We start from the raw sequence: 18,812 nt of genomic DNA on the forward strand, positions 1-18,812 counted from the left end.
CATCAAAAAAAACAACGTATTGCTGGATTTTGTCACACATGGGCAGTGTCATGTTATAAGTGGCAGTGCTGTAGGCTGAAAAACTGGTCATGAGCCCTTGATAGTTACTTGATAGGAGTAGTCACAGTGCATGGCCCCAGAGAAAACTATGGGAAAATAGAAGCTTTTGCTTATTTGTTTGCAAAAATGTATATACTGCCAGCGCTAAGAAAAAAATACATAATGGCAGTGAACAGCATAACATCAGCAATAACATTATATTAATGAAACAAGTACAAAATATATAACATTATAGAAACTAGCATTGCCATCAAACCTTGAACCTCCTTCCTTGGAATCCTGGATTCCAAGTAGCTCAGTTTTGAGATGAGCATTACAGCCCCCAAAGATCTTATCTGGCTTGGACTTTAACCTGAAATGGAGAACAACTTAAGTCATCTCTCTCACCCACGTACTTATTCAACCTTTCTTCTCCATCAGCAGTAATATACCGGTAATGAAGGAAGGAGAGGGGGGTTTATCTCTCCTTTGCCACTCTACTGTGGGTACAAGCTAGGTTTCAAGACTACATAAAAAAAGAGGATGTGGTACTCAGAAAGATGTTTCAATTCCTCCACTGCTGTGTCAGCAAACCAGGTAAGCAGCAGGGTGAGAGGAGCAGGACCAATAGTTGGGGGGAGGAGGCTCAGAGGCTTGCTGAGGAGGTGAGGTTGGAATGGCAAGACCCATCTCACACCAGATGACATCAACAGGTTTGACGGGGTCTAGTCTCGCTTGGAATAAGCCAAACTGTTTACTAAGTTTTGGGGTAAATAGATTGGTTTTGAAAACCAATTGTCAGGATCGAAACCCCAACGAAAGAGCTTAGAATTCATTGTCAAGCAGCTCACTTGGTTTCTAGGAGTGCATGTTCAGGAAGCTGTCCCTTCAGTACCATTCCTGATTATTATTATTTTTAATATCTTCTTGGCATTTGAAATTGTTGCACTCTTGATGCTAAACCTGTTCTGCTTCTAGCACCAGTCCCAGCAGTACTGGGGTTCAGGTTTGGCAATTAACTGAGGCAATTAAGCCTTGCCTCAGTGTGAGGCAAGGCTTAATTGGTGTGCTGGGCAGCTCCTTTCAGGGCTCAGGTTGGAGACACAGTGAAAGAAGAGCTCAAATGTTGAGAAGTCATCCTCAAAAGGAGGTTTCGATAGGTGCTGCAGCTCTGAATAGTAGCCAACTCTGCCTTCTGTGAGCCAAGTCTCTTCATTTAAAGGAGTCAAGCCTCCTTTCATAGTTTTTGGCTCACAGAGCTGGGGATGGTTCCACGAGGGCTTTGAGCTGGAGTCACTGAAGGAGTGACTCCAGTGAAGGAGTCACTAGGGTGGTGTGACCTCCTTAGGCATAGCCGACTCCTCTTATGCATGTGTTTCTGTTCCCTGGGAAGATTCCACTCCTAATACTTGGCCTCATTCTCCAAAGGGGTGTGCGTGTCCAACCTCGGGGTCATGACAGTCCTGCTGATAAAGAATTCCTGAGGGAAATAAGTTCCAGCTACTTTGTATACTGTAGATGCTACAGGTAGAATGCTGTCAGGCTACTTCCCTCTTTAACCTTTTGCCTCTAAATCGTGTCAGAAGCAGCTCAGGAGAAGGAGAGACTGCCAACCACATAGTAGAACAGCCTCCTGTCGGAAAAGGGAGATACTTTTCGTGGGATGCTCAGTGCTCACCCAAAACCCTCATGATTTAACAGACATGGGTTTTGCAAGTTATATTTTCTTCTGGCTCTTCATCCACTTAGAATTCTATATGGTGTCTTGTGTGAATATTGTGCACACATCACCAGTTGTAAGCTTTTTTAAATCAGTATTGCAACATGCACACCACCTATAGAATGAGGATTTGGTACCAACAATATGGACTTGCAGACATTTACAAGGGAAGCTTCTGAACAAGTACAATTTTTGAAGAGCAGAACTCAACAAAGTTGGATTTAATAGTATTACCTCTATACTTATAAAATGAAATATTTGAAACCATAAAGGTTTCTGAAAACGAGCTGTTAGCAGTTACCAGGCACCATGTTATATCGTGCAGCAAACAACCATCTTCATACTTCCTCTGATCTACACTATTTATTTATAGCTTTATGGATTGAAAGCCCCTTGTCTTTAATCTCCTCTATTTACGATTTAGGGCTGTTTTCTTTGTCTTCAAGGAGCTGTCTGTCATTGATCCTCCTCCAAAATTAACTTTTAACATATGCTTTTAAAAAAAGAAGATGATGTTGGTTAATGGATTTTGCTGATGAAATGTTAATAATTGATTTTAGCAGAAGGATATACTAATTCACATAGTGCTTTCAATAGGCCAAACTTTGTACTTTGGAGTCTTGAAACCTTTATGCTTCATATTTTGTATCTTGATTTTTTTACAAGCTTTTTTTCCTTCCAGCTATTTTATTTTGGAGACATAGCAAAATTAGCAGTATAAGCTGTTAGCCCATGAAAAACAGGCACTTGCAGCTTTCTAGCTTAACATTCTTAACCATCTATCTGAGATTCCTGGTCTGCAGCATGCTTTCATTCTGCTGAGTGTAAAAACAGGATGAAGTCCCCCCTTCACACATTATTGAAAAACCCATGTTAGATCCACCAAACGGGGGAACAGATCTGATTGCAGGTCTTCTGTAATCAGTATACAGGTCACTAATTCTGTGATTTCTTTAACTTTATCTGGAACTAATTTTGAAGCTCCAGCCAAGTCTAAAATTTTCTCTTCCGTTTGCAGCAGAAGCAAAAAAGAGCTAGTCAAGGAGTGAGAAGGAAGCAGATCAGGACAGAGGCAGCCATACTGTTAGGTCATTATAGGCAACAAATTGCCAATTGTTTTATTTATTATGATGTTTCACCACCCACAAGAGTGACATTTGGATTTTCTGCCTTAGGCACCAAATTGTGTTTGCCCTTGTGTGTAAGGAAGGAAACTCTACCCTCAGGCCACTGCAGATCCTATCCAATTCCATCTGTGATTTCTGACTTTTTATGTCTACTACCTGCATATTTTCTGAACTTTCTCTACTACTCAAATGGATATAAACTATAGGACTTAGCAAAAATGCCTTCCCAAATTGGTGGTCCCACTTGCAGCTGGTAAATTTGGGAGAACTACTTCAGAGATTGGGGGTGGAGGGAGTGAAATAACATGCCAACTTTACAGGTGGGTATTTACTTGGAAGAGCAATGGCCCTTCCCACCCCTCCCATTTATTTTCCTTAAAAAATGGTTTGTAGTGGCAGCTGCCTCCCAATGACTACCCGAGAATGATGCTGTGCCATTCCATGGTCTGCCTGAGTGTTTTCTGGGAGTCAGCTGGATAGCTCAGTTGGTTAGAGTGCGGTGCTAATAACACCAAGGTTGCAGGATCAATTCTTGTATGGGACAGTTGTATGGGACAGTTGCATATCCCTGCATTGCAGGGAGTTGGACTGGAAGTTGGTCCCTTCAAACTCTATAGTTCTATGATTCTATCTCCTACCTGGTCCTCCTAAAATAAGGACACCAGGAATTGAACCTTCTAGGTGCAAAGCATGGGCTGTACTGCTGATCTATGGCTCCTTCCATAGAAGAAGCTTCTTACATCTTCAGAGCAAAGACATGCTGAAAGAAAGAAAGAAAGAAAGAAAGAAAGAAAGAAAACCTCATCCAGCATTAGGGAATCAGGATGCATTGAGAGCATCAGAGTGGTGGCATCACACTACATAGTGTATTTGCGTAGAAATGGATAACACCTTGTGCTCTCTGTGAGGGAATGAGCTTTATGTTTACCTGGCAGCCTCACCATTTGCATTCTTTTGTTACTGCCCAAACTGGGTTTTTTTACTTTCAGACAAAAGGGGATGAGCATTAGACACAGCAGGAGAAAGGATAGTGAGGTGGGGGGTAGATGCACATTCTAATTTCTTTTCTGAAAGACCACAGTTGAAGAATATAATTATTTGCTCACTTGATAACTTATACACTGCAGGTACTCCTCTTATTCAGACAAGTTTCTGCTAGTCTGCATCCATATTTCATTGTTCTGCTCTGCACATGAGAGACAGAGCTGTGGCAGGCTTGTCTTTTTCCTATAAAGTAGATTACAGTTGTGTTTATGGATAAACTATGGAAGGTAAACTATGGATAAACTATGGAAGGCTCCCTCGGCCTATAGAGCAAGATGAGCGCCGTAACCCCAGAGTCGGACACGACTGGACCTAATGTTCAGGGGTACTTTACCTTATGGTGGGATAAAACTGAAAGATGGACAAAAGGCAGAGGGGATAGTAAAAACCTTAGAATATTTCCAGTTGTTTCTCGAACTGAATCCATAGATATGGGATGCTGCAGTGCTTTTTTCCCCTCCAGGGGGTACTCAGGGGTATGCAGTACTGGCACCTCTTTGTTGTTGTTGTTAAAATGTGTGGCACTTACTGTATCAATGTCATGGTGAGTACTGGCACCCATTTTTGTAGGTGGGGGAAAGCACTAGGGTGCTGCCACATGGCATGGCAGCTTACCATGGATATGGTGCAGCTCATGCAAAAACAATTTTACATGATGTCCTAAAATGCCTCCTCACCTACCTCTCTCTCTCTCTCTCTCTCTCTCTCACCCACCCACCCACCCACACACACACACACAGAGAGAGAGAGAGTTTAACGCAAATTTCAGGAGAACACTGAAATAATCTGCTCCCCATTTAAAACTAACTATAGTTTCTTGTTATGTCAGAAGTGAGAGAACCATGGTTAGTTTATACTGTCATTTCAGGGCCAGCCCACCCGTGAGGCACATACCTCAGGAGGCAAGACCCACAGGAGCAGTAATGTAAAGCTTTATTCCCACCCTGTTCCTGATGTAGAACTTCACTCACCCCTTCTTCCCAGGCAAGGAGTGGGGCACCATTTTGTGCTTCACCTCAGGTGCCAAAATGTATTGGGCCAACCCTGTGTAGTTTGCTCACAATCCAGCATGGTTTGATGCTGAACTATTTGAACAAACCATGACTTATATTGGCCATAGTGTGCACGAGTTCAGCTATAACTAGGAGCAACACTCCTCAGAAACAGCAATCCATTTTTCTTCGTGTAATGAAAAACTGAAGCTGCTGCTGTCTCTCAGTTATTAACCATTATTGTTTAGTGTTATGTTCACTAACAGCAGTGAGCCTTGAGCTTGCATGCTCCCTTCCCCCCTCCCCTCCTCTAGCACAGCCTCAAGGAGGAGATCAGAAGTTCCCACTCTTAAGCTAAACAGTTTAATGGTTATTTAGGTGTGTTGCTCCCAGAACTCCTGGGCGGAATGTAGTGTGGTAGTCTTATAGCTAGTAAAAAGCTCCTGAAGTGAGTTATATCATCGTGATCTTCCATCAACCACCAGCTGCTGTAAGAGCTTGAATCCTGTGAGCTGAGCTACTGAAACACCAATTAAATTTCAGGAAGTGAGTTCCTAAAATCACACACACACCGAGTCTTCTTAAAAAGTTTGGTACATAGAGATTGCCAGCAATGTCTTTTAGAGCACTCTGCTTTTTGAGCTAAAAAATGTTCAGTTGCATTCAGATGATGCTGTGATCTTTAGTAATCTAGTAGCAACAGAAGCCCTGAGATTTCAAAATGAGTATCTACTTGGGACTGTTTAGAGATAGAGGATTTGACCCTAAAAGTAGGTTGTATGAGACTAACCTTCACCTCTGTCATTTTGTGCAAAAGGGGGACGGTCCTATTCGTGATGCAGTTGCGACAGATAAATGTAAAGATAGGTGTGGTGTTCGTCTTATAATTTCATTTCTCTAGTCACAAACCCCTGCTGTAACTAAGGGTCCATCCACACTCCTGTTTGTCCTGTGATTTCAAGTCGCTGGTCCCAAGAGGTGGGTTTTGGTTGTTTCGTTTTGTTGGTCCTTGGTCCTGCCGCTTTCCCCAGGAAAACTTGCTGTTCACTGCTGAATCAGAACAAGCATCAATTCACAGAAAACCTGATTTGCATTTGTTGATGCTAACCCCACCATGGCCTTAACCCACGCTACCACTGCTGCCGCCACAGCACCCTTGCCCAAACCAATAGCGCTGCACCCCTGCCACTGTGTTGTGGCGGCAGTGTGGGTGCGACTGTGAGCAAGGATGAGGTTGCAGTGGTGGGGCCGATAGCAGCATGGGCTCAATGGCGAGGGCAGAGGGGGGGGGTCCAGATCTGTGGGGGGAAGTGCAGGGAAGCGTTTTGCCTAGGGATTTCACTCATTTCCATCTCTCTTATGTGTTCCTTCCTTCCATAATAGGCTATATATAAATTGCCACCAAAACAACACTATACTGTACCTGATTGCTTTCCTATTTAACGTCTAGGGTAGTTTTAATTCTGTAAATGCTGGTTTTTATTTAGAACACCTTTTGATTTCACAAGCTGTAGTTATTATGACTTGCTGGTGTTTGCGAAATCCTTGTCTCTGGCTTCTTCATCTCCCTGAACAAGGGGCCTGTTCCCAGGGGTGCTTGTTAACTCAAAATTAAAAGATCCCACACACAGGTCTGGGTTGCACAAGTGCGATTGAATTGATAGACTGAACTGTTTGATTTATTTTAAAAAAAAATGAGTTAGGGGGTTCTCAGGGAGCATTCCTAATGCGTGAAGCTTTGACTTCTTAGTTGCCGCAGGAAGTCATACATAGGAATACACAGGCACCTCTCTGTTTGTCCCCAAGGGGGCTCAATACTTTTTGACTGCTCTAAGGCAGTGTCTGCAGAAGATGGGTAGTTTGCACACAGTCCTGCTGCATCATTTCCCCATGGAGGATGCAATCCCAGTCTCAGGTCTGTGCAGGAAATATATGCTCCAAGTATCCACCCCTCATCTGCTGCTGCTTTGTCTTCTCCTCTCCCAGATAAGGCTTGTAGGCCCTGGTGTGGGCAAGGGAATATTCTGATGACACACAGCTCTACGTCTCCTTTGCATCTGCAGGTGTGTTGTTGGATGTGCTGGACCGTGTTCTTGCCTCGGTAATGAACTGGATGAGAGCCAACAGACTGAAGTTCAATCCAGATTAGACTGAGGCAAAGGTAGTGAGTGGCTCCCTAGACTAGATGGATTAGAAATTTTTGAAATACTTTATTGTCACTGTACCACATGTTTACAGTGAGATTAAACGAGCCCCTCCCCTCCCCCACAATCTCTCAGTCCTTGTTACACCCTATGTGCTGTCGTACAACCACCAACCCCGAACGTCAGCTGCAATGTTGCTGTCTTCTATTCAGCAGCCTCACAGCCCATGGCTAGAAACTGTTTTTTAACCTGTTGGTGTGGCTTATCATGCTTCTATACCCCCAGGGCAGGAGATTAAAAAGGTGCTGGCCAGGGAGTGAGTTATCCCTGAGAATGTTCCCCGCTCTTCTGAGGCAACAGTCTCCTGCGATGACATCTAGCGGACTCAGGGGGCAGCCCATGATGTCGTGTGCTGTCTTCACCACCCTCTGTAGGGACTTTCTGATGTCATATGATCTGCTCTTGATTGAGTTACACTCCCTCTGAAGGGGGTACTTTTGGATCCATTGTTGTTGCCTGAAGCTCAGGTGGCCTCAGTGGCACAGAGAACTTTCCATCAGTTTGGTTGGTGGCCCAACTGCACCATATCTGAACAGGTATAACCTAACTTCTGCTCTAGTAATCCAAAGGTTAGATTATAGCAACTCATTATATATGGGGCTCCCTCTGCAGACAGTTCAAAAACTGCAACTGAAGCAGAATGGTGCTGTGGTCTAAACCACTGAACCTAGGGCTTGCCAATCGGAAGGTTGGCGGTTCGAATCGCTGTGACGGGGTGAGCTCCCGTTGTTCGGTCCCTGCTCCTGCCAACCTAGCAGTTCGAAAGCACGTCAAAGTGCAAGTAGATAAAGAGGTACCACTCCGGCGGGAAGGTAAACGACGTTTCTGTGCACTGCTCTGGTTTGCCAGAAGTGGCTTAGTCATGCTGGCCACATGACCCGGAAAAACTGTCTGCGGACAAACATCGGCTGCCTCGGCTAGTAAACCCCAGAGTCATTCACGACTAGACTGTTTGCCATGGACTTTCACTGAAGCGGATGGAAGCGGAGGTGGACGCAGAACGAGGTTTGACTGTATTTAGATACCAGGCAAAAACACTCTTCTTCTCCCAGACCTTTGGCCAGTTAAACAATCTATGGCCTTTTATTTATTTATTTTTATATAAATTTTTATTGAGAAAAATTAAAATCAATACAGATTATCAAACAATACAATCCCATACATTTTCCCCCTTTCCTCCCCTCCCCTCCCATTCCCCCCTCGCCTTTCCAACCTCCTACCCTCTAGGACTTCCCCCAGCTCCCTTAACTGTTTTATTGATTCAATATTGTTTCTGCGTGTTATACAATTTAAAATATTGTTTTCCTGTTATTCACACTCCTAATTGTTAATAAAGTTTGTGTATGTTTATTCAAATCCTGCCAGTGAATCTAAGTCTCTTTGTTTCCCCCCCAAATAATTTATGAAAAATTTCCAATCTTCTTTAAAGTCCCGATTGTCCTTTTCACGCAGTTTGTTGGTTAGTTTTGCCAGCTCCGCATAGTTCATCAATTTTTCTTGCCATTGTTCCTTCGTTGGTGTTTCTTCCTTCTTTCATCCTTGTGCTAGCAAAGCTCTTGCCACAGTTGTAGCATACATAAACAAGTTCTTTATTTTCTTTGGTATATCTTGTCCTAAAATCCCTAATAAAAAGGCTTCTGGCTTTTTAACAAAGGTCATTTCAAACATTTTTTTTAATTCATTATAAATCATTTCCCAATATTTTTTCACTTCTCTACATTCTCACCACATATGATAAAAAGTCCCTTGTTTTTCCTTACATTTCAAACATGTACTTGTCCCAATTTTGTACAGTTTTGCCTTTTTGACTGGTGTAATCTACCATTTATACATCATATAATTTTCATATAATTTTCCTTTAACAAATAACAATCTATAAATTTCAAATTCATTTTCCACAACTTTCCCAGTCCTCAAATTGTATATTATGCCCAAAATCCCGAGCCCATTTAATCATTACTGATTTAACCTCCTCCTCCTCCGTTTCCCATTCTAACAAAATACTGTAAGCTTTTTTCAATAGCTTTACCTTTTCTTCTGCCACTTCTTTTTGGAATCTTGAAATTGTATAACTGAACCCTTTTTTGTTATCTTCTTTGCACATTTCATTTAGTTGTCTATAATGTAACCAACTCTGGGTGTATCCTTTTATCTCGTCATACTCTTTTAATTTCCATTTGCCTTCTTCATCTCTCAGTAAGTCCCTGTATGTAGGCCATTTTTCTTTTTTGCCAAGCAGCTTGAGCAGCGAAGCCTCAATTGGTGATAGCCACCAAGGTGTTTTCTCTCTCTCTATTAAATCTCTCTACCTTTCCCAAACTCTCATTAATGATCTCATAATTATATGGTTATAAAACCCTTTATGTATCTTCCCTTTCCCATACCAAAGATATGCGTGCCAACCATATCTGTTATCATGACCTTCCAAATCTAACATTTCCTCCCTTTCCAGTTTTATCCAGTCCCTAATCCATACCAAACATGCAGCAGCATAGTACAAGTTGAAGTCTGGAAGGGCAAAGCCTCCTCTTTCTTTTATATCTGTATGTATCTTATCCTTGGCCTTTTGAATTGAGTCTCAGTAGGAGCAGTTCTGTGCTTCAAACAAGTGTGATAAAGTAGTTTTTTTATTACATGGCATGTTTTTGTTAATTGTACGCTATATTTGCAGTTGTAAGTCTTCCAGAGTATATTTTGATGCAGAGGTTTGTGAAATAAATTAATACTAAAAATAAGAAAGAGAGTTCTTGTTTGTGTAAGGATGCAAAACTAATATCTGTACTCATGTGAAGATGAACAGATAACTTCAGGCTTTGAAGTGGCTCTGTACTGTTGATGAATTTATAGAAGAAAGAAGGTGGAATTGCTGGATGTTCCAGGGTATTAGTTTAAATCAAGGCAATTTAAATCACCAAGAGAAAAGACTAATTTAAATAACTGATATAAATCAAGTTTCCCATTACTACTTTTCTTATTTCCTATGCAGAAGCACTCAATAATTTGTTGGTAGGAGCATAAAAAACATGATCATTTGCAACCAAAAAGAGCACTCAGATTCCTAGAACTGTAACCCAAAAGCACACACGGGGGGCCTCTAGATCAGGCTTCCTCAACCTCAGCCCTCCAGATGTTTTGAGACTACATTTCCCATCATCCCTGACCACTGGTCCTGCTAGCTAGGGATAATAGGAGTCATAGGGCAAAACCATCTGGAGGGCTGAGGTTGAGGAAGTCTGCTCTAGATGTTGTTGACAACTCCCATCAGCTCCAGTCAGCTTGGTTAATAGTCAGGGGTAATGGGAGTTGTGGTCCAGCAACATCTGGAGGGCTAGAGGTCCCCCATCCTTGCTTCAAACATTTGCTCAAGCAATCCATGTTGTTGTTTTTTGCACAGCATTATTCTATGGTCTTTATCCAGCCACCCTTAAATTCTTAACAAATCAGTGGTGGTCATGGTGGAAGGTGGAAGGAGGGGACAAAACAATTGGGCCCAATCCCTTCATAAGCTGCAGGTTGATGCAGTGATCAGGTCTGGATCCAGCAGATTCTGGGCCAACTCAGTCATGCTGCCTCCATGCTCTCAGGGTGCCTCATTTTGGGACCTTCCACTGACAGAGAATTGGCCACCTGCCCACAACTTCAGCAGCTGGCAGGAGGCTGACTCAGTCAGCAGAACTGAACAAAATGACACCCCTGCTCAATCTAACATCCCCCATCCATCACAGGATTGGATTTAAGTCCCATTGAGTTAAGCATGACTACCTTCCATTGGATTAGGAGAAAAAAAGTTTTTAAACAAATAAAATGACACTTCTTTGTTTTTTTATGTGTGTACATGCAAGGACACTAAACAAGACCTCTTAGTTGAAGAATGCACCCAGAGTGTTACAGAATTAACTAAGAAGGGCTAATAGTTACTAGGCATATTGAAATTGTCCCTAAGATGGGAAGTGTATGTCCGTGTTGTTTATACAAATGCTTATATCATGAGAACTGAGCAAATTACAGAGCTCAGAAGCTTTAATAATATAAAATTTAAACTGAGGTAACCAGACAGGCTGGAAAAGATTCTGGTAAAGTACAAGATGATGTCTTATAGAGAATAGAAGTGGTTCCCAACATCTGTAACGATTGTAGTCTATGTAGAATCAAATCCATGTTCATAAACACACTACATGATAGGGCAAATCATGGGCAGTATTTAACACTTGATCTCAAATGGCACACAGTTCATTCTTTACCTTAAAGAACTGGCAAAGCCATAGATCCAGATTTAAGAGAATATAAACAATGGCTTGCATTTTAAATGTTTGCATCATATTCAAACTTTATTTTAAACTCTTATTATTGAACTACAGGTATATGTGAAATGTAGAAAACACTAAAAATCTATATATTCACTTTTTAATTTCCATTTTCATGTTTAAAAATCATTCATTTCCATTCACCTTTTAGTGTCTCATCAAATTTAAGAAGAAAAAAGGTTGGGAAATATACCTAATGTGGGGAAATATTGCATAGTAATCCATGTTAACCAGGGCAAGTGACTCACATGAATAGGGATTATTTTCCTTTGTATGGTGCAGAAGAGAACAAGTTGTTTCTGATTCTTGGTGTACTGTTGATACAGTCCAACAGGTTTGCCTATCCCTGTTTCAAGCAACTGTTTACAGAAGAGATTAAACCATGTTAGTTGTATGTTTTGCCCATAGCTAGCATCTCTCCAAAACACAGCGAATACTGGGTTAAACGCTTGTCGGTTTCTTTTCAGCTAAATAGACCACAGTTATTAGTACCCGACAAGCTACGTAGTTTCTCTGAGAACCAAGCAGCAACTAACACCAACAAATTATGCCAGTTACTCATCATGGCATGTTTAGTTTTATTTAGCAATCCAAGAATAGTTTAAAAACACAGCACTAACCTTCTGGCAGACAGGTACTATTTTACTATTCAAACATGCTGTAATCCACCCTGCTTTCTGACACATTTAAAGAGTATTAATTGTTAATGCCGAGCCTTCTTGAATTCTGTTCTGGAAGCAGACTGCATTCGGTCCTCCAGTTTGGGAAAGAACATCAGTTTGCTCCCACAGGAGTCCTGATCTTAGCCTCGGGAGACTGCCAGCCGTATTGTTTGCGCGAGTTTCTCCTGGTTGCCGCTTGCTGTTGGAGACGGGGATTTTCATCACAGCCTGTGTTGCATTGTGGTGTTGCCTTTTTAATTCTAACTACCAACTGCCTGGTGTTGCCGCTGCGGATTATTATCTGGAAATCTCTGGAGGAGCACTGCTGGGTCTTCAAACAGCTCTACAGACGATAGTGTTTCTTTCTGCCTTTCCTCTTTACTGGTGCCAGCTACTTCTGATGGTTCAGGTACTTCGCATTACTGCAGTATTTTGTGATTAGCAGCTGTGGTAATTAGCAGACTGATTTATTTATTTATTTATTTATAAACCCAAAAAGACACCACAGTACGTTTATAAAGCTACCTGCCAATAAGAGAATTTGCTGCATAGGTGCAGAAGGATGTGTGCATCACCTGTGTACTTAACAATATTACTTGCTAACAGAAGCAATAGCAAATGCTGAAAATAATACTGTGGTACTTCTTGGAGCAGGAATTGGATATTATTAGTTAAGAAATGTCTTGGGCATTTGCGTGTGTAAATGTAATAACTTGCCTTAGGGCATTTAATGTGTACCGTGATTTTGTAAGCTTCTGTCTTCAATAGAATCTGTTGCTTGGAGGAGCAATATTAAATTTCCGAGCGAATTGTTCAAAGGTGTAGCTATTCTCGTGCGGTTGGAATAGAAGCGGGAAGGGTTTCATTCTATGTGCAAGAAGTTTTATTATAATTAGTGATTTAGCCCTTGTTACCTGACTACACGTTGTTAATAAAAATATATTTAATAAAATATATGTAATCCTGTTTTGGGGATCTGCCAGCTGCGGGGCTTTGTGATTTGGCCAATGCCTTGCTACACCAGCAGAGCACAGGGTACACCATCACCGTGACAGGTATGCTGGCAAAGCACTTTGGATACACCAGTGGAACTCCCCGCTACTAGAGGTGTTCGACCAGTGAAGATATGATGGCATTATGGCTGAAATTGGGCATAATGTTGGGCTGGATGTGGGTGGCACATGGGAAGAGCCGTTTAAAAAGATCTGTACCATTAAAAAAAAAAAAGTAGCCACCGTGTCAGTTTACCATCCCAGCCGCATCGCTGTGACAGAGCTGAGCGTTGGATACCGTCGCCATTCCACCAGTGTTATGGCAGCATATTTACAGTTCCGGGGTAATATGGGTATAGAATTGCTTAGCCCATAACAAAAGCAGAACAGAATTATCCAAATGGTCCTGAATGAACACATTTTAGCTGTGAAATCCCCCTTTATCTGCCATTTGGTAGCTAAATAGTCTCAGTCATAAACTGACTGTTGGCTGATCACGTGGTGTTATGCAAAACAGCCTCACGTGCCTGTGTTCTAGTTCAGTGCAAATGTGTATGGAAGTAATTTGCATCGGCTTCGTTGATTGCCTGATTTGTGTGATCTCTGAGCAGGCGGTGGGGGAACCTTCTCTTGCTGCACTTAAGGTGCAGTTTTCCTAGCACAAGGCAGAATCCAGACAAAATTCAGCACTACTATTTGACCCATGTGGGTGAGGTATGTGCTTAAACTTGCCCAATTAAAATCATTAAGATTTTTTTTTTTAGTGCTTTACTTTGGCTCCATCATACCCACAGTGATCATTTCTGTGTGAGAAAAAATGTAGTATGTGAAGCAGCCCATCAACAAAGCCACTTACCCATGGGGGCTGGTTATTTCAATAGCACGTCTTCTCTAATATCTATCTGAAGGGCCATATCTCTCTACATGAGACTGCCTGAGCTTTGAGATCTTCTCAGGAGGCATTTCTCTCTGTCCCTCCATGTTCGATGGCACATTTGGTAAGGACACAAAAGAGGGCCTTCTCAGTGGCTGCTCCCAGATAGTGGAACTCTTTTCCATAGGAGGCTAGACTAGCCCCCTCTTTGCTTTCCTTTTTTGCCAGCAGCAAATTCTTTTTTTGTTCTTACAGACTTTTTTGGCCACTAACTGGCTGTTGTGAAAGAGTCTTTTAAGTCTTGTGTTGTGTGTCTGTGCTTCCAAACAGTTTTAGTGGGGTTACTTACTTGATTATTCTTATTTTTTTTAAAAAAAAAAAAAACTTGTATTTATTGTGTGTTTTAGTTGTATCTGTTTTAATTTCTGCTGGGAGATGCCTGCTGGGAGAAAGGCAGGATAAAAATTTAAATAAATATGTTATGTGTTTGGTTTTAAGAAAAGAGTAGGTGACCTGAACTCAAACTTCCATCAGCTTTCAGGCAGCGTGGCTAATTTTTGGAGTGGCAGATTCCCATTATTCCTGGTTTAAGATATCACTGCTCAAATTTGCCACTAGGGTGTTAGAAAGGGTTCACTTAATGTACCTGTGAGCAATACCAGAACACCTGCTGTTTTCCATGGAGAACCGTAGGACTGCTAGTCTCAGGCCAATGAGTACCTGTGGCTATTTAGAAAGACAGCTATTCAATTTGGAAAGACAGGCCATTACTATGGAAAGTTCAGGGGGAGGGTGAGCTGTAAGCATCTAAATGATCTCAGGAAATTTGGAGATGGTGTCAGTGGTTTTAATCATATGGAGACAGTGCTGTGTAAGCAACAATTTGGAGTTGTCCCTGAAAGACAACTATTTTAAAGGTACCTAATAAATCCATTGGTTTATTATGGCCATTTGGAAGGAACCAATTGACTACAATGGCTTTTTGGTGTAGGTAATTTGTGTTTCAGCCCAGGGTTTTATGGTGTTTCTTTGTTCAGTTTCACTTTTCATTCTTGCGTTGGTAGCTTTACATTTGTTGAGGTGGAAGCCAAAAGAGGCTGCCTGTTCTGGGTCCAATAAAGTTCCTGTTGTCTTATGGTAAGATGGATTTATGGAAGTATAATTTAACATAAGAACATGCAGTGATTGTGATTAATAGACCAATTGGGAAGGGAGGGAGGAAGACCTGAGTTGGGTAAACAGTCTTTTCCAGTGCCATGCCAGGCTTACACTGGGATGGCAAAAGTGAAGCCAAAACAGCTTTTCCTTTACTTTTGCCCTTTTCAGTTAGTTAAAAGGTCAAGGGACCCCTGAACATTAGGTCCAGTCGTGTCCGACTCTGGGGTTGTGGCGCTCATCTCACATTACTGGCCGAGGGAGCCGGTGTACAGCTTCCGGGTCATGTGGCCAGCATGACTAAGCCGCTTCTGGCGAACCAGAGCAGTGCACGGAAATGCCGTTTACCTTCCCGCTGAAGTGGTACCTATTTATCTACTTGCACTTTGATGTGCTTTTGAACTGCTAGGTGGGCAGGAGCTGGGACCGAGCAACAGGAGCTCACCCCGTCGCAGGGATTCGAGCCGACCTTCTGATCAGCAAGCCCTAGGCTCTGTGGTTTAACCCACAGTGCCACCCGCGTCCCAAGCTTTCAGTTAGTTACTGCCCTCCAAAAAAACAAACAAAAAAAAACCCCATCCATTGTTTCCAGTGAAAGGAAATGCTTGCACCAGCTCCAGAGTTGGAATGTGTAGGTTTTGGAGATAGGCTTTGGGATGGGGAAGTTTCTGCAGCAGTAGAAAGAGGTCTTTTGGGGGGAGTCAGATTGCCCTCTCCAAGGGCTGGCTGTCTCCCCACCCTCTAAGCAGAAGACCCAAAACATCCCAATGCCATCCCATGAGCCATAGATTGCAGCCAGAGGAAGTAAGCTAGAAATCAATTTTCAAACCACAACCACAAACCATGCATTAAAAACCATGTAAGAAAGATGAAAATCAATTAACCATGGTGGAAAGATTAATTGCCTGCATAGATAGGCTTGGCAGAACAGAAAAGTTTTCATTTAAAAGTTGAAATAGTTGAAGTACTATCAATGTTATACCTCTCACTAATGCAAAACAAGTCTTAAAAGTCATTGTCTGAATAGTCTTTAGAATTGCATCACTTGTTGGTTCTATAATAGAGGACATAGGGGAATACGAGTCATTTTTTCCTAGTACTGTAAGATAAAAGTCTAAAGATGCCTGCTTTGAACAAACACTCTTACCAAGGATGAGTATCCCAATTTATTTTTTTGTGAGAGAGAAAATGAGAACACTTTTGCATTTCCTCTAGGATCAAGAGTGGAGCAATTTGTCTCCAAGGAAAGATTAAAGCATTTAGTTTTTTTTAAGCTTTGGAAGAAAAAAAAAGACTTACCATGGGTTATAAAATTAAGATTGGTTTAGAGAGAATGGATAGAAAGGTCTCTCTCTTTCTCTCTTAAAATGAAACTCAGGATCACCCATTGAAATTGGTTGGCACTAGATTCAGGACAGATAAAAGAAAGAACTGTTCCACACAACTCAAATTAGCTTATAGACTTCACTGCCACCGGGCAAGGTTATGTGGTCTTTTACATTAATCCCACCTATGTTTTTATTGGTCCCGCCCAACCCCGAGTTTGAAAAACAGCCTTTTACATTCCACAGGGTTTTTTTTTTTGCCAGACAGTTCTCATCTTAAATTTCAGGCATCCAGGTCAGTTTAGCAAGACTGGTTTGGCAACAAATGCAAGCTAAAGAAGTCCTACGTGTATTAAGCATAAAAATTCTCCTCTTCCTTCTCTCTCTTAAAAGGTGGTTTTAACTTTCTCTTTTCCAAGAGAGCAAAGAAACTGAAGTCCCTTTATAGTGGTCAGCATTTGGCATTCTACAATATTTGTCCATTTTACAAACTGCTTCCCATATTCACTTAATTGTTCGTTTGTTTCTGTTCGATTTGGAATGCTGTTCGCTCCTCTTAAGAGCAAAGGTTTTTTTTCCGGGAATGGGTCTTAATTTTCAGCTTTTCATTTTCTTTGCTGCACGTCGCATGAAACTGTAACTTGGATATTTTATTTTATTTTTCTATTTGCTCTCTTCAGATGGATCCCGTGCAAAAAGCAGTCATAAACCACACATTTGGTGTGTCGCTCCCCACAAAGAAGAAACAAGTCATTTCTTGTAATGTCTGTCAACTTCGCTTTAACTCTGACGTGAGTATCATCAGCTCTGTGTGTCTTCTTTCGTACTGCTGCTTCCATGTGCTCGGAATAATTTTTTAACATGTTCATCATACCACTACGTAGGGGGGTGGGGTGGGGTGGGAATCTGACTGCTCTGAAGTGGATGTTTAAATTTATTCAACTGCTTGTTGCAATGCCTTCTAGTATCTGCTAGTTGTTAGATTTATCAGATTGCATGGGCACCGGCAGGTTAACGTTTCATGTTTAATAAGCAGGAACAGAAAATGCAGTGTGCGTTTTCCCTGCCATTTTCATCCTATACGACGAGCCTGTAGCCAAAACTGTTTTGGTGAGGCACAGGGGAATCATTGCAGAGCAGATAGAACATAAATACAGGTAGACTTGTAAGTTTAAATGTCATTCTGCTGTATTAAATATTGATAAAATATACTTTTATGAACTTTAAAAATAAGGGCTTGCCCGTTTCCCTGCTGCCTTTGTATTCCTTGGTGAGTGAGACTGGAAGGTGGGAGCAGCCAGGTTTCCCTTTTAAGTGAGTGATTAGGCAATATTCTGCCCACACGCTTTCCCTTATAGGTTAGGAAAGGATATTTTATTTACGGGAACCTATAGCTTCAGGGAAGAAGTCTGGCATGTCTCTAAGAAGGCTAGTCCCTTACAGTGCACATGTACATCCCTGACTACAACTCTTAACGGCTAACATCCCTTCTTAACTAACCTCAAAGGAAAGTAAACTGTCTAAAAGTGGCAGTTACAGGTAGGTAGCCCTGTTGGTCTGCCATAGTCAAAACAAAATAAAAAATAAAAAATTCCTTCCAGTAGCACCTTAGAGACCAACTAAGTTTGTTCTTGGTATGAGCTTTCGTGTGCATGTACACTTCTTCAGATACACTGAAATAAAAGTCACCAGACCCTTATATATAGTCTCTCACTCTCTCACTATATATAAGGGTCTGGTGACTTCTATTTCAGTGTATCTGAAGAAGTGTGCATGCACACGAAAGCTCATACCAAGAACAAACTTAGTTGGTCTCTAAGGTGCTACTGGAACGAAATTTTTTATTTTTTATTTTGCTTTGTCTAAAAGTGGGTTGGTGAGCATTGGGTGGGGATGTGGTTGTGGGGTGTGTTCCTGTTCTGTGTTCTAGGCCAGCCACACCATCTTCCAGAACGCTCTGTTCCATTTCCCCTCCCTCCTGGTGTTCTGTTCTCCCCTAAGTAGCATCCCTTTGGCTGCATAAGGGCAGACCATTGGGCCAGGGAATAACCCCTAGTGGTGCAGCAGTAAAACTGCTTGCACATTTGTAAAAGCTAAGCAGGGTCCAGTAAGGTTTCCAGTTGGATGGGGAACCGCATGTTGAGATACCCGCACTGCAGGGGATTGGACTAGATAGAGGAGCCTCGCAGTCCCTTCCAACTTTACAATTCTATGATTCTTATGAGTTTGCTGTTAGTACATCAAATATTTGTTCTGAATAGGGACAGGTGCACATATGTGCTGGTGTGCTGCCATGCCTTTGGTATTTTACTTGACTGCTGGAAATAACAATGAAAATAACAATAATGAAAATAACAATAATAATACAGACTTG

The 18,812-nt window shown here is 41.8% G+C and overlaps 1 protein-coding gene across 8 annotated transcripts in view; it reads left to right on the forward strand.

Moving 5' to 3' along the window:
• ZNF385B (zinc finger protein 385B) overlaps positions 1-18,812 on the forward strand; it is a 155,615-nt gene that overhangs the window by 94,379 nt on the left and 42,424 nt on the right. For 6 of the 8 annotated variants that reach the window (XM_033167138.1, XM_033167149.1, XM_033167166.1 and 3 more), the window contains exon 3: positions 17,119-17,229. The exons of 1 other annotated variant lie outside the window; for it this stretch is intronic. In XM_033167138.1, coding sequence (XP_033023029.1) covers positions 17,119-17,229 — 111 coding nt within the window. Of the gene's footprint in view, positions 1-11,969; positions 12,502-17,118; positions 17,230-18,812 lie in introns of those variants that run through there. One more of the 8 variants, XM_033167200.1, reaches the window with a different exon arrangement.

This window comes from Lacerta agilis, chromosome 1 (genome assembly GCF_009819535.1).
Source record: "Lacerta agilis isolate rLacAgi1 chromosome 1, rLacAgi1.pri, whole genome shotgun sequence".
NCBI classification, from domain to species: domain Eukaryota; kingdom Metazoa; phylum Chordata; class Lepidosauria; order Squamata; family Lacertidae; genus Lacerta; species Lacerta agilis.